The 15,802-nt window shown below is 35.5% G+C and overlaps 1 protein-coding gene and 1 long non-coding RNA gene across 2 annotated transcripts; one reads left to right on the plus strand and one right to left on the minus strand.

Annotated features, from left to right (window-relative positions):
* The first annotated feature begins 7,478 nt into the window (after positions 1-7,478).
* LOC122085254 (dnaJ homolog subfamily B member 13-like) lies at positions 7,479-11,604 on the plus strand. Its single transcript, XM_042653744.1, has 3 exons — positions 7,479-7,681; positions 8,976-9,490; positions 10,572-11,604. The coding sequence occupies exons 1-3, from the start codon at positions 7,487-7,489 to the stop codon at positions 11,014-11,016; spliced, it is 1,155 nt and encodes a 384-aa protein (XP_042509678.1). The 5' UTR covers positions 7,479-7,486; the 3' UTR covers positions 11,017-11,604.
* Positions 11,605-13,734: 2,130 nt separating this feature from the next.
* LOC122085186 lies at positions 13,735-15,448 on the minus strand. Its single transcript, XR_006142037.1, has 2 exons — positions 14,875-15,448; positions 13,735-14,562 (listed from the first exon to the last, which is right to left on the minus strand). It is a non-coding gene; the product is annotated as an uncharacterized LOC122085186 (long non-coding RNA).
* Positions 15,449-15,802: the final 354 nt, after the last annotated feature.

Raw genomic sequence — 15,802 nt, forward strand, 5'->3', positions numbered from 1 at the left:
TTGTCGATTTCTGTGTGTCGTGTGGGTATTTATAGGCTTAAGAGAAAAGAAAAAAAGGGTACCTTAATGGTTTCTGGAGGACCCTACCTTGCAATTTGATATGAGAAATCTTGGTTAGAGATTCTTGGGTCTTTACTTGTCAATGATTAAATGGAAGGGAAATTGGTTTCTTTCAATCGAGATTACTTTTACAAGGGTAACATGTTTCAAGAAGTGTGCCACTCACTGTTCTTAGATGTTGTGAGATGGGACACTGAAGAATTTGGATTGGGGTTTCTTTGGTCAGATGCTTCAGATTCTTTAGATGGGTTTGATGGGTTAGATGGGTTTTCTTAGTTGCTGATATTTGAGTTGGGTTTTGTCCTTTTAGATTGGGTTTGGTTGAGATCCTTTAGATGGGTCCTCTTACTTGCTAATTTTTTATTGATATGTTTAGTGGTGGGGTTATTCCCTTATTCCTTTATTCCTTCCCCTCTCTTAAGAAGGGTCTTCTTCTTACCCAAAAAAAAAAAAGGTCTTCTCACTTGCTGATATTATGTATAATAATCAATTGTTTAGTTTTGGGTTCAAATCATACTCTTAAAAATATAATCCAAGAAAAAAAAAAAAAACCTGCCCTTTTATTACTTCTTATAATACTCCATTTTTTGTACTTTACAAGAGGGGTTGAATGGTTCAAAATCCCAAAAGTATTGAAGTTAATTTGTTGAAGAGGAGGAATATGTCAACAGTGGTTTTGGAATAGATGCTCATCAAAGCTCAATTCTATGGCTGGAAGGAAAGTTCATGGGCCTTTCCTTACAGATTAAAATACATGTTTTTTATTTTTAATTCTTCATTATGGAAAGTTCTATTTCATGGCGTGGAAATGATGACATCATCACCCTTTTGTTGACTGACAAAAATGGTGACAACCGGGTGGGTTGAGCTCGGGAGGATGTCAAGAGAAATTGGCCATCCTTACCCGAAAAAAAGAAAAAAAGAAAAAAGAGAAATGGGCCATCCCTGCTAACTCAAAATTCTGAAGGGCCAGAAGACATTTGTGTGCTTGTGACTTTTCAAAGTTGAAGCTTACATTCTTTACCAAGTATATGATCTTCCTTCTAAACTCCTTTAGTCCTTTAGCCCAAAAGTGATTTTGGTCTAAGCAAATGATACGCAATGAAAAGTAAGCATTTTGATGCGTCTCTTAAAGGGTTACCAAAAGCTTGGTACAAGGGTTAGGAGAATGGATTTTTTTTTTTTTAACAGAATGCATTATTCCTAGATATTGTACTCGTATTCGGGTTAAGAGTTATTTCTGGCTATTTAGCAATTGTACTCATCTCTTTGGAGACATCCGATAAAGTTGGAACAATATAGAGTTATTTTACTCTATTTTAACAACTACATTAGTATAATGAGATTGTCTAAATGGTACATCTATAGGGGTATTTAGAACATGTAACCTTCTTTATTTGTTCAATCTTTTATTCTTAATTTTTTTTAAGCCAATTGAAAAAAGGTTTCAAAATTATTGGAACTTAACTTACCATTATGTCACTGTCAAGGGATATCATTTTTCTTACAATTTTTTGAATACATGTGTGAAATGATATGATTTTTTATCAATGAAAAAAAAAATTATACTAAAACGATAAAAAATTAAGATTACAAATTATTTGACACCCTAAAGGCCTAAAGTGTGTCAATAAGAAAATCTTTGTTATAATATATTAATAATAGTGTTGTAATAATATAAGAACATGAACATAAGAATCCACATTTGCAACAGTGATTCTCATTAAATAATCGTTGCTCCCCATTATTAAACCTCCTAAAAATTTTAAATATCATGCAATAAATCAAACTCAAACCATGAATGATTCCAATTAATTGGGTTCAGATTTTCTACCAACCAAAAAAAAAATTCAGATTCACAAACGTTGCTAATCAGATTGATCAAATGGATTAACAATATGTGATCTGACTTGTGTCCAATGTATTTATTAATTGGATCATTAGGTATCTTTGTAATTTTAAACTATATTTCAATTTAATTTCAACCCTTTTCCTCTCCATCGTCAAAAGGAAATATTCTTTTTCATGGAATCCAAAAGAAAAAATAAATAAATAAAAAAATCATAAAATTTCACTAATGTTGTGAGTACAGATCCCAAATGGATCCACTATGTCCATCAAGGATGTGGTCAAATATCATGATCTTATGACATTGATGACAATTCACAAACAATTGTGAATTTTATCTTGATAAAGTTTCTCCTGGTTGGTTAACCTATGGAAGCCTCAATGCACTGACGAACTAATATTATGGATGATGAACATTTGATAACTCCAACTATTGATCAGCAAGGGCGTGAACTAGATTGGTCATATGCTAATTTCAAAATAAAATTCAATAATTTATCCGAATGTATTTGTATTTTTATATTGTAATTTAATAATTCAGTTTTCTCTCATCAAAATAGGGTAAATTACACATATGATACCTAATGTTTACAGAAACTTCTCATCAAAATAGGGTAAATTACACCTATGATACCTAATGTTTACAGAAACTACACCTAGGGTTTGCCCGAAAGTATCAGTATCTTTTCCTTATATTTTAATGATCTATTCTTCTCTGATAATCAAAATAGAGTAAATTACACCTATGGTACCTAACGTTTACAGAAACTACGCCTAAGATATATCAGTATGAATTATGATGTTTTGGGTACCCCACGTCATACATGTTATGTTTGGGTACCTTTTTCTTTTTACTCTCATCAAAATAGGGTAAATTACACATATGATACCTAATGTTTACAAAAACTTCTCATCAAAATAAGGTAAATTACACCTATGGTACCTAATGTTTATAGAAACTACACCTAGGGTTTATCCGAAAGTATTAGTATTTTTTCCTTATATTTTAACAATCCATTCTTCTCTCATCAAAATAGAGTAAATTACACCTATGCTACCTAACGTTTACAGAAACTATGCCTAGGATATCTCAGTATGAATTATAATGTTTCGGGTACCCACGTCATACATGTTATGTCTGGGTACCTTTTTCTTTTTATATTTCTGATTTTATTGATATGTTTGGCATCATCTTCAACATAATTTGCACCCAAGTTAGTAGAGAGAGAGAGAGAGAGAGAGAGAGAGAGAGAGATGAAAGCCTAAGAAATCCCAGTAAAACTGAATGCATAATATGAAACTTGTACTTACCTCTTTAAGATCAGCATCCTCCGTGTTTCTCCAATGTGAGATTCTTAGTTGTCTTCTCCAGCAATTGTGACTGTTAGAACAATGATTATGAGAATGGGCTATCTATTTGCATGCCGTCACGCTTTGTGTTCTTACAAATGTTAGTTCTAAAACAAGATTGAGTGTATATATGCAAATTAAACCCCAAGAGGTAGCCAAGTTAGAAAGGGATCCTCGATCGCCTCAGCAAGCGTGAACTTCTTAGTTCGACTTTTTTTACTTCCCTGGCGCCACTCACGTAGGGGTGTTTAGTGATCTTTACTACTTTTAGTGATTTTCATTCAACTTCAGTATCACCTAGTTCATACAGTTGTGGGTTCAGTATGGATCCACAGAACTAGTACCCGTTGTTAGAAAAAAAAAAGTACACGTGCACATTGGAATATATCACGTGAAATCTTGAATGTAATATTGTCAGTTGATTATGGAACCTTATGGATTTTGCTTTGAACCAACCGTAGATATATATATATATATACTTTTAACTTATTGAACTATATATTAATGCATTGAATTAATGGTGAGATGTTCAACAAGAAATTCTCTTCTCTGAAAGAATATCAAAGAGAAAGTATATGTACACAATTGAATGAAATCGTGTTACATTCTATAAATAATTTCCAAAAGGTTTTGAAAATATCAATTACTACTAATATTTATTTTATAAATATTTTTAATTGTTTTTAGTGGTCCAATAAACCTTACAGATTCTTTACATGTGATTGCAATAGACTAGGGTGGTGATAAGAAATATTTTCATGCCTTAAGATTTGTATAATTAATTATTATAAGGATTATTTCAATCTTAAATGCATTTATTGATAAACATCCTTTTTTTTTTCCTGAAAGACATAATCTTTTTAGAATTCTCAATGGCTTTGTTTGGTTACAAGGGGAATGCAAATTTTTTATGTAACGTGGAATTTTTTTCCTAGAAAAAATAAATTTAGATGTTTGATTGCAAGGGAAATATATTTTACATGTGAAAAAAATTTCACTTAACCATTAAAATTTCCCTTCTTATTTTCCCACCAAAATTGGAAGAAAAAAAAAAGAAAAAAAACCCTACTCTCTCATGATCTCTCTCCCATTCTTGTGACTCTCACCCCGCTCATGACTCTCAATGATCTCTCACTCTCTCACGCGACTCAATTGGGTTTGTTTTGACCAAAAGACTTTGGGCTTGAGCTAGATGGAGCATTACTGATCTGTTGGGTTTGTTTTGACCAAAAGACTTTTGGAATGGGTCTTTCAATCGTTATCACTTGTGATCTATTACTGTTTTATTTGTGATTATCCTTTATATTATTTTAAATATTTATTTATGCTGCATTCATTTGATATATAGAATGAAATGGTTTGTTTTGGTTAGTGATAGAACATAGTATCTGGTGACATTTGGTTTAATTTGGTACAGACCTTGAATGACTTGATTCACATAATCAATATAAATTTTGAGGAGCTGGGTGGGATCTGGATTGAAAAGTACTCTCACCCCATCTCTTTTGAGGAGTTTGGTTGGATTATTAGTTTTTTAAAATTTTACATTTATTTTACATCCAACCAAACAACTATGGTAAATTAATTTCACTTCACTTCTGTTGCAACTAAACGACTCAAAAGGGAAAAAAAAATCGCTTCACTTCCTTTCACTTCCCTTCTCTTCCCATTGCCCTTGCAACGAAACGTAGCCAATGGGATCATACCTCTTTCAAATTTAAGCAGGCATAAAATTATGATTAGCATTAATATCCTTAATTAAAAGAGAGAGACGAAAGGAGATGCTTAAATCTAGGAAACTCAATTTGAGGTTTTGTAATAAATAAGGTGGTAACTCACAACTCAATTTGAGGTTTCCTAATAAATAAGGTGGTAAGGGTTTTCCCAGCCGTGGGATCACTCTATGGTCCAGGGGCTCTATAAAGAGGATCCGGTATTTGAGAAGGGTTGGGCTTGGCCACCATATGCTCGAACCCTTCTCCCTCTATCTATTTTTCCATATCTTCTCACATTATTCTCTATTTCACTTCTAGATTATGGGGTTTCTTCCTAGTTTGGGAAGTCCTTCTCTCTTCTCTTCTAAGTAGTGAGATCAGGTTCTGTCAACACTGATAGTGAATAAGAAGATAATTTTCTTCAAAGAACATGCAAGAAATGCAACAAATTAAACGTGTTTTAAGCATATCTTGCATCGCTAAATTATAAAAGCGGTTAGCACCCAAGGAGGAACTGCACTTGTGGTGCTCGAGAATGAGCTGGAAAAGTTTTTGAAGGCCCTATACCCTCATAATGTATGAGCTATAGTTTTTAATTTGATTAGAAAAATTTAATTTAATTTTTCACTACATTCCCCAATCAATCTAACATCTACCAATCAAATATATACTGAATGAAAATTGAAAGACTCAAATTTGAATACACAATGGAAAGGAAAACCAAGATAGAATTACTTATGCTCAACCACTTCATCAAACTTAACACATAAGGAAAATATCAACAAAAATAGGTAACAATGTGAATTTGTCGAGTCAATTAACAAAGAAGAAGAGGGGGTGAAATAACAGCCCCACGCTTTATGAAAGATGAAAATCTCACCCTTGTTGATGCTTCTATCAGTGCTCCCATTGGCCCATACGCTACTGTAAGAAGTACATTGTAGAAACATTTTCCCAAAAGAAATGATGAAGTATATGGTGCGGTTCGGTTTGATTCACATTTATTTGGCTGAAACTAAAACTGCACCATGTAGTAAATGGTTGCACTTTCTGAAACCGCATCTATTTAGTAAACAGTGTCGATTTTATAGTTTTTCAACCGCAATCTAGTGATTGGCACAAATATATGCCAAGTGAAAGATTGGGTGGATATAAAATTTTGGGCATTGATGGACCCAAAATCACTTATATGTCAAGTTTCAATCAAAATAAAATTAGTCAAGTGAAAAAATAGCGTTTTGAATATCCATGTTAATACATATATGAGATGGTATATTGTTGAATATTATCTTTATCTCCCTATCTATTTAATATAGTTGATTGTAATGTTAGTTTTCAATATAGTAATAATCAAGTTGTCGATTTGCTGGCGAAATGGGCATTTGTTGCTATAATTGTTTTTCCAATGTAATTGGACTGAGCAGTAAAGGTAGATCATAATCTTTCTAATCTAAAAACGGGGAAAAGATCACTCCTTGATCGTGCATGAGGTTTCTGTACTCAAACATAGAGGGCTGCGAAATGATGTCTCCACCCTTGTGAAATTACAAAATCACCCCCTCCTTTTTTTTTATTTATTTATTTTTAAGTTGAGAAAGCATGGCAAATGGATAGCTATGATCATTGATATGTATTTCATGGGTGATGGCTCACAATGACACTGACGGCCATGATCACATAATCCGTGTGCTTTCCTTGTGCCCACAATGGTTTCAATGGCTATGAAAGCATGATCAGTGTGTTTCATAGATGATGGTGGTGTCAAATTGGATTCTCAAGCTTTATATTTTAATATATTAATAATAGAAAAATGAACCATAAAAGACAGCATGCCCTTGTAGCAAGACACATGGGAGGGCAAAATGATCATCCTACCTCACATGAAAGGCGGATATACCATCATTATTGATTCTTCCACATGTGCTACTGCATTGGTCCATGGTGCAAAAGCCATGCTGCATTTTATGGAACCCGACATGTTAATATTTTATAACACTACTATATTACAGTAAACAAAGTATAAGAACTAGAAAGTGTGAGAACCGAAATCCAACTGAACCAAGCATTCCGAACCAAAGAGACAGAACCAAATACCCGGTTCGGACCAATTTACACCCTTATGATGGTCTACATTTACATTTGACAGTGATTTTTCTGATTGATTAACAGTTTTTGTTGATTTACAAAAGAGTCATAGAGAAGAGACCTGCCTTTCTAATAAAGGCAAGAACCATCAACTCTCTCCTCATCATATATGATAAGAGAACTACCTGTCCACCTACTCTAAACGGCTTATGCCTAATAAAAGGCCTCATAAAACGCTTCATCTCTAGTATCTTTCATTTTTAGATGTTGATGTGGAAGTGGATCTCCTCCATTTTCACAATTTTGTTGTCCTCTTCAATTCTATTCTCTTCTCTGGTCTTCTTCGTTCTCCTCTTGTCTCTGAAATTTGTATAACCAACCATCTCTCCCTGTCTGTTTTCTCTTTCTAACTCTTTTGTTTCTCCTTCATGGGAGAACACCACAAGCGTTCCTCATCAGATTTCCAAACCATCATTGGTGTCCCCAAAGGTTCTTGTTGCATTAAAGATGCCTGCAAGGCCTACAAATCCATGACGACAAGATGGTATCCTGATAAGAATTCTTCTTCCACCAAAGCTGAAGACGTAACCAAGTTAAAAACCCTTAAAGAAGCCTTTTTTGAGGTAAATGATCATCAGATGCTTCCATTAATTGCTATATATCTTTATTCATGTCATTACACATATCCATGCATCCATCTTTAATTTTTTAGAATATATTAAAATTAAAAAATAATAATAATAATAATGATTGGGCATACCCAGATGATTGCAAAACATAAAATACTAAGACCTTTCCCACCTTTGGCATTGCCATCAGTAGGAAAACTCAGATACCCAAAAAGCTTATTAAAACTTATTAAAGCTTATTAAAGCTAAAATTAATGACATTGTCTGCTTTGGACTGAGGAGGCCCATAGGGTTTCAAAAAAGAGTTTACATTGAAGGGTTGGCCCTTGCTTATACCACAAGCTCTCTCAACACCCAAATGATGTAGGAGGCCTCCTGTCAAGGAAGCTTGTTGCGTACGGCAACAATGTTAAGGCCCGAGAGGAGCATTGCATTTATGTCATATTGTCCACTTTGGATTGAGGCTCGAAGGGTTTCAAAAAAGAGTTTACATGGAAGGGGTTGGCCCTTACTTATAAGCCACAAGCTCTCTTGACACCAAAATGATGTGGGAGGCCCATTGTCGAGGGAGCTTGTCGCGTATGGTCCAGAGTTTCCATGGATGGCATCAATGTTAAGGCCTGATAGGAATGTTGCATCCATGTGATATTGTCCGCTTTAGATTGAGGCTCACATGGTTTAGAAAAGTATCTACATGAAAGGGGCTGGCCTTTCCTTATAAGCCACAAGCTCTCTCAACACCCAAATGATGTGGGAGTCCTCTTGTCAAGGGAACTTGTTGCTTACGGCAACAATGTTGAGGCCCGAGAAGAGCATTGCATCCATGTCATATTGTCCGCTTTAGACTGAGGCCCGAAGGGTTTCAAAAAAGAGTTTACATGGAAGGGGTTGGCCTTTACTTATAAGACACAAGCTCTCTTGACACCCAAATGATGTGGGAGACCCCTTGTCGAGCGAGCTTGTCGAGTATGGTCCCGAGTTCCTATGGATGGCATCAATGTTAAGGCCCACGAGGAGCGGTGCATCCATGTCATATTGTCCACTTTGGGCTGAGGCTCGCACAGTTTAGAAAAGTGTCTACATGGAAGGGGTTGGCCTTTACTTATAAGACACAAGCTCTCTTGACACCCAAATGATGATGTGAGACCGACTATCTTAGTCCCCTGTCCTAGTTCTACCGCAACAAAACCTATGTCTTGTCTACATAGAACATCTCTCTATGCATCTCTTTTCAAGTTCTTATAAGCAACAAACAAGAGGATAGGATGCTAATGTGTATGGTGGTCAGGACTCCAGAGACAATGGAGGAGGGAATCATCCTTCAACTACCGATCATATCTTCAAGCAGCATCAGAGCGTCGACGATCAGTTCTACATGCCATCATTCCATTCGAGGGACACAAGCCGGAGATCTAAAACCCCATCTCCAATGTCTGGCTCGCTCTCAAGAGGCATGAGTCGGAGGAGCACCAACTCCAGCAGCCTTAGTGAGCCACAGCCTCTCTCAAGAAGCATAAGTCGAATGAGCAACACAAGCACAATACCCACTAGACAGGGTGAACCGTCGCCGCTCTCAAGAAGCATAAGCCGAATGAGCAACAGTAGCACAAGCCCAGGCAGCGAACCACCACTATCGAGATGCATTAGCCGACGGAGTAGCACCACCCCTATCATGTTCTCCTACTCGACCGCAAGAACTAAGCCCCCACCGGTGGAGAAGCAGCTAGAGTGCACCCTAGAGGAGTTGTTGAAGGGATGCACCAAAAAGATCAAGATAAAAAAAGATGTCATTACTAATACCGGGTACGTAATTTTTATTTTTCTTTTCCTCCCATGCATTGAAATAATACATTGATGGTTTCCTATACTAGTGGATGCATGGCAAATGTCATAGCATGTATATAAAGAGATATTTCTATTTATTATTATTTTTTATAAATGATATATATATATATATATATATATAGATTAAAGAGATACAACTCAAAAGAGGGGAGAGATCCCTTCTAAAAAAAAGAAAAAAAGAAAAAAAACATTGAGGGGGATGGATGGTTCCATGTCTATGGTCATGTGATATATCTTCTAAAAATAAATAGTAACTAGGGGCATGGGTGGATGCATCAGAGGATTGATTATGCATAATTTCAGGAATAGAATATCTGATTTTTTCTCTTTCGTAATGAATCAAGATAAAAATATGCTGATATCCGTGTTGTAGAAACTTTGTTGTTATCAGGTTCATAGCTAAAGAAATAAAAGCTTGATGGATATTTTAGAAAACACTAAAATATAAGAGGATATCTGTAAATCGGAAGGAAAATGAATCATTCTATTTCTTCGGCTGCGAACCCTAGTAGCATGAAATGTCTTGCCACCAGAGTATTAGCAATTTTTTTCTGATCACATAGGGCATACATGGTTTTTGAACCCAAAAATGGTACTTGAAAATTGGCCGTGCAAACCAATCTTTTGTGTTGTATCTTCCTGATTCAACAAGAGAATCTACAATCTGATTTTATTTTTATTTTATTTTAATATATATATATATATATATATGCAATTTTTAGGTTATCTACTAGTGGTAAAGAAATCATGCTGCTCTCCAAACCCTTTTGGTCACTTTTCTTTTTTTTTCTTTTTTTACCTATCAGTTATTAAACTACAATTTCATTAATGGATGAAAAGATAAAAAAGAAATTACTCATCTACAAGCTGAAGGGAGCATGGGCTGAGAGGGAAATCATTTAATTAGTTGCTACTAATTTGATGATGAGTTTATTGTTATGGTCCTATTGCATCATTTTTATAGAAAATGCTGTATCTCAACCTAAAATTAGAGAGAAAAAGATGATTCTTGATGACCTGACACAGTTCTTTGTGGCAGATTGATTGTTCAGGAAGTGGAGACACTGACAATGAAGGTGAAACCTGGATGGAAAAAAGGAACAAAGATAACATTTGATGGAATGGGTGATGAGAGACCAGGATTTCTACCAGCTGATATTATCTTCTTAATTGCTGAGAAACGCCATTCCATGTTCAGAAGAGAAGAAAATGACTTGATCTTATCAGTACAGATTCCCTTAATAAAAGCACTCACAGGATGCATTCTCTCTATTCCTCTCTTAGGAGGGGAGAAGATGGTTTTGACACTAGATGAGATTGTGTACCCTGGTTACACAAAGATAATCTCAGGCCAAGGAATGCCTAATCCAAGAGAGCATGGAAAAAGAGGAGATCTACAAGTCATATTCCAGATCAATTTCCCAACGAAATTGAGCGATGAACAGCGCTTTGATGTTGTTAATCTTCTTCAAGGTTGCACTTGAATTTGAAATCCAACTTGTTTTTTTCTTTATATTTCTTTGAGAATTTTCTCTTGGGATTTCCAATCTTAGATCTTGTACTACAGTGTACCATATGATAGAAAAAAAAAAGTTGGGTTTCCATCGATGATGGAGAGACATTTGGCTAAACTAGAACAATAGTTTCCATTTCCTAAGTTATTCCATGGCTCATAAGACCAAGGCCATCCTTTCCAGTAACTTGGCCAACACTGCCAGAGAAATCTGGCACACACTTGAGTGACTCTACCACAACGAGTCTACATCCTCTATAGCGAGCGGTGAGGTGCGGTGAGCATCAGACAGCTGAGAGCATCTGGACATGCACCCCAAGGGGCTCCCAGCCACCTGATGCTCACTGCACCAGTACAACAGCTATGGATGATTTTCATGCTACTACAACCAATCTAAGGCTCCAATCATGCTGCTTCGTTTACAACTGCAAAACACCAAGCGTGATGCCTCGTTAATTCATTACTATCTACTAAACATTAAGGGCCCGTTTGATAACGTTTCAAGAAATGCGTTTCTGCCGTTTCTGTTTCCAGAAACAGCAGAAACGGAGTAAAAAGCGTTTGATAAAACTGTTCCGTTTCACTTATTTTCAGAAATAGAAATAGAAATTTTTACTTATTTATGGTTCAAGAAACGACCCAGGCGCCGTTTCTAGAAACGACTTGTGGTCATTCTTTCATTGGTTACTATCGACTTCTAAAAACATGACTTATCAAACACCTTCAATTCCGTTTCTGTTTCTAGAAACGAAAATTTATGTTTCTGCCGTTTCTTGAAACAGAAACGGCAGAAATGTTATCAAACGGGCCCTAAATGAACTGGTGATCTCCTGGCAGAGGTTGGAAAACAAGAAATGCGACTCATGATAGGCACCTTGTCACTAAAGGTGATGCTTCACTCTGGTTCTGGGAGGATCTGCCCAGAAATCTCATTTTTTTAGCCCTTGTATTTACAACTTTTCCACTCCTTTGAAATCCTATAAATTGGGGTCATTTTCTTCATAAAATCATTTAGAAAATATAGAAAATTTTAAGGGATAGATTCCAAGAAATCTTAGGAAATCCCAATTTCCTAGAAATTCCAAAAATCCACCCAAGTTCTGTGAAAATCCCAGAAATTATGCCGAAATCTCAAAATTTCGTAGGAAAAAAAAAACCCTAAAAAATTCCTAATACCACAAGACCCTAGAAATTTTTGAAAGTTTGTAGAAATCCCCGAAGAATCTCAGGAAATCCTAAATTTAATAAAACAAAAATACAAAAACCCTAGAAATCTTAGAAATTCTGCCAAAATGTCAAAAACTAGATTTCTCCAGAAAGAGAGAAGAAGGTCAAGTCCTAACCCCTAAGTCTAGGAATCCATCAAAAGTTCACGTGTGGAGTAGAGGGGCTATTCCTTTTTAGCCGTCATCAGAGATCGAACTTGGGTAAGCTCTGCAATTCCAGGAGGCATAATGTAGCATTCACATATGCTGTATGCTTGGATAAAATAGCATAAATACGTTCCTTTTACTTTCTCATCAATTGTGCTAGTGCATGTAATCATTCAAATATAGTCATATGTGTGGGTCTAAGACTATTAAATTTAGGGTAGAAAGTTTGAAATATGAGCATCTGATATAAAGAACATTGGTTTTCCAGGTGGGGTGTTGCCTAACACCTTCTCACCCCGTAATTTTATGTGAACTTATACCTTAATTTATGAATCATACAAAAATTATGTCTCTCCTCATCTTAGACTCAATATAAAGAAAAGGGAAACTCTAATCTAAGTGGGCCACAAGACAAGTGGTGGATCGTATAGGGTTGTTGCAATTATCCTCTTATTTAGTAAAAAATATTTCAACCAAAGTGAAAAGCAAAACTAATTATCAATCACTCAACATTGAGTCAGTGGTAATTTAAAACCCACATATTGGCTAAACAATTTATCTTTTGATCTTTCCACTTTATAATACCACCTAACAGATTAATGAGCATCAAATATTAATACACTAAAAAAATCGTAGTATGTTGGACACTTTAAATCAGGGAATCTCAACTGTGGTTAGACGTAAAGCTTCAATAAATATTCTTAAAAATAATTACTTGAATAAAATAATATTGAAAATTAATTTGAAAATATTTTACAAAATGCCACCAAGCTTGAAAATTTGTCCAATCACAGTCAACGGATTCCCACTTGATAGGAAGTGGTTCCTTATTGGGAATCTCTCACATCCACATATGAATGCATAATGCCGATCTGCCAACGTGAGGACCTCTCAGGTTTGGAAATCAAAGCACAAATGATGAGTCTTCTACAAATATAAAACCAACGGTCTACCATGCAAGACTCCCAAAATGATTTGGTTTGATACATACAACATATGAGTACTCACACTTATATTCCTGTAAGCTCAACCACATAAATTTAAAGGTCTAACCGTAAGATAGAAACCATTACACATTACTAGAATTAAGATCAATTAAAATATTAATACACATATCCAACACCCTATATATTCCTCATATCAAGTGACCATAGATGATAGATCGTATCCATTCCTACAGAAAGCTCAATTATGGCAACCAGTTGAGTTCTTGCATATGGTTTCATGACCCACACACATAAGTTGACAAGTGTAGAAAATTAACGATGCAGAAAAGAGTGGATATCGTAAAACAAACCATCACACAATGCCCACTATGTAAAATGAGATCTGCTTCACTATTAATGGAGAATAAAGTTACAACCTTTCATCCTCACAACTCTCTAAGATTTGTTACAAAGAAAGAAACCTCACCAAAAATATATAGTAAAACCCTATATATGTAATTTACCGAAATACCTATATAGCCTCTTAACGACCCTTCGAAATTAGTCCACTTATGCAACTAATAGAATACAAGACATTGTACACCCAACAGACAAGCCATTCTCAATGAATTTTGAGATTGCACTTCACTATTAATGAAGTATAGAGTTACAACCGCTCATCCTCACAACTCTCTAAGATTGATTATAAAGAAAGAACCCTCACAAAAAATATAGTGAAACCCCATACATATAATTTACTGAAATACATATATAGCCTCTTAACGGCTCATCGAAATTAGTCCACTTATGCAACTAATAGAATACAAGACATTGTACATCCAACAGACAAGCCCACTCTCAATGAATTTTAAGATTGTGTCTATTAAGCTTGTAATTTGTATGAGAATTCCCAGTGTTGTGATGTTGGCCTATGGGTTGATCAGTGGTCCAGACAAAAAGCTGAATGAGTTCATACCACCACCATTCTAAGCACACGGACAATGCACTAGGCATGCGCTATAGCTAATAAAGGACGCCAATCTTGAAACCGTTATGCCAATGACATTCCACTCTGAAGCTTTAAAGATTTTCTCAATAGAACCAGGTATACTAACAGACCTAGATTCAAGTTGAAGGAGTGATAAGCTAACTTCAGGTCAACACCTTCAGCAGCAACCATATTCACAAGCAAGTAGTGAATATTAGGTCATTTTTTACCTGCAAGATTCATAAAATCAGGATTACTAATATATTGAGAGAGAAAACAATTTTATCCTGTCTTCTCTCTCTCTCTCTCTCTCTCTCATTTATTTAAGCTTGGTCACGCACCCCTGGCCGTCAGATGCGTATTAGATACACTGGGCGCAATTGAGAGGATCTTTTTCCCAAGGTGCCCAGAAAGGACCTTCCCATCCTAGCCTCATTCCTTGAGCCACTAGCTTCAAGAAAACTATTGACATGTCTAACCTCTGCCCTTATTTTTATTCCCCATATGAAAATATAACAAAGACTAACAGTTATGCAACTCACCTAATAAATCATTGATTCGATTGTATTACTTTTTGTATTTTCTTTCATCCTTTTGTAGACTTCAAAAACAATTATCTACATCTCTGCTCTTCGCACAATCCTACTCTAAACAAAAAATCCTAAATAAAAAAATATATTGAATGAGAATAAAAAAATTTATTTTAGCATGGTAATAGGAAAAATGAAAGACTGTCAAGTACAAATTGTATATATAAAAACCACTCTCAGCATATGCAGTAGCATTAGAAGAACTTACCTAAGACCCAAAAAAAAAAAAAAAAAAAAAAAAAAAAAAAATACAGCTGCGCATAGCAATGCCTGAGAAGTGGCGCAGAGATGATAAAACAGGGCGGCAACAACGAACCATAGGTTGATATTATTAGAGACGAGGTGCTACGGCAGGGCTACGACTGGTATTGCACAACGTTGCCGAAAAGAAACTTAAAAAAGAAGGAAAGTTTGTGGGCTACCTCCACCGTAACTATGCATGTCTTTCAATCACAAGAATCAAGTATTAATAGACTTTGTGATTTGTCCGTTAGGGGGAAAATGGTAACCTGCAATTAAGAAACGCCCCCTTAAATCTCTCCTCATCTCTTCAGTTACAATTCTAGGATGATGTTCAAATCCCTTCAGTATTGGGTTCCAGAAAAGCTTTAATTGAGGCCAGTTGGTCACCTCATCAACAATATATTATTGGGAGAATGTATCATGTCTGGGAGTGTAGCTTATGCCGTTAGGAAACACCCATTTACTGCCCTTGAAAAGGAATCATACTCAAGGTATCCCATCTTATTTTTATATCCCGTTATAAAGAGGCTTATCTACATTGCCAAATGCATACCATGTGCTATCTTTGTTGGCATTCAAATTTTATAGAAATATCCACATCATTATCTGTTAATTTTGAAAGTTTCAGTCCTATTTA

This window comes from Macadamia integrifolia, chromosome 7, assembly GCF_013358625.1.
Source record: "Macadamia integrifolia cultivar HAES 741 chromosome 7, SCU_Mint_v3, whole genome shotgun sequence".
NCBI classification, from domain to species: domain Eukaryota; kingdom Viridiplantae; phylum Streptophyta; class Magnoliopsida; order Proteales; family Proteaceae; genus Macadamia; species Macadamia integrifolia.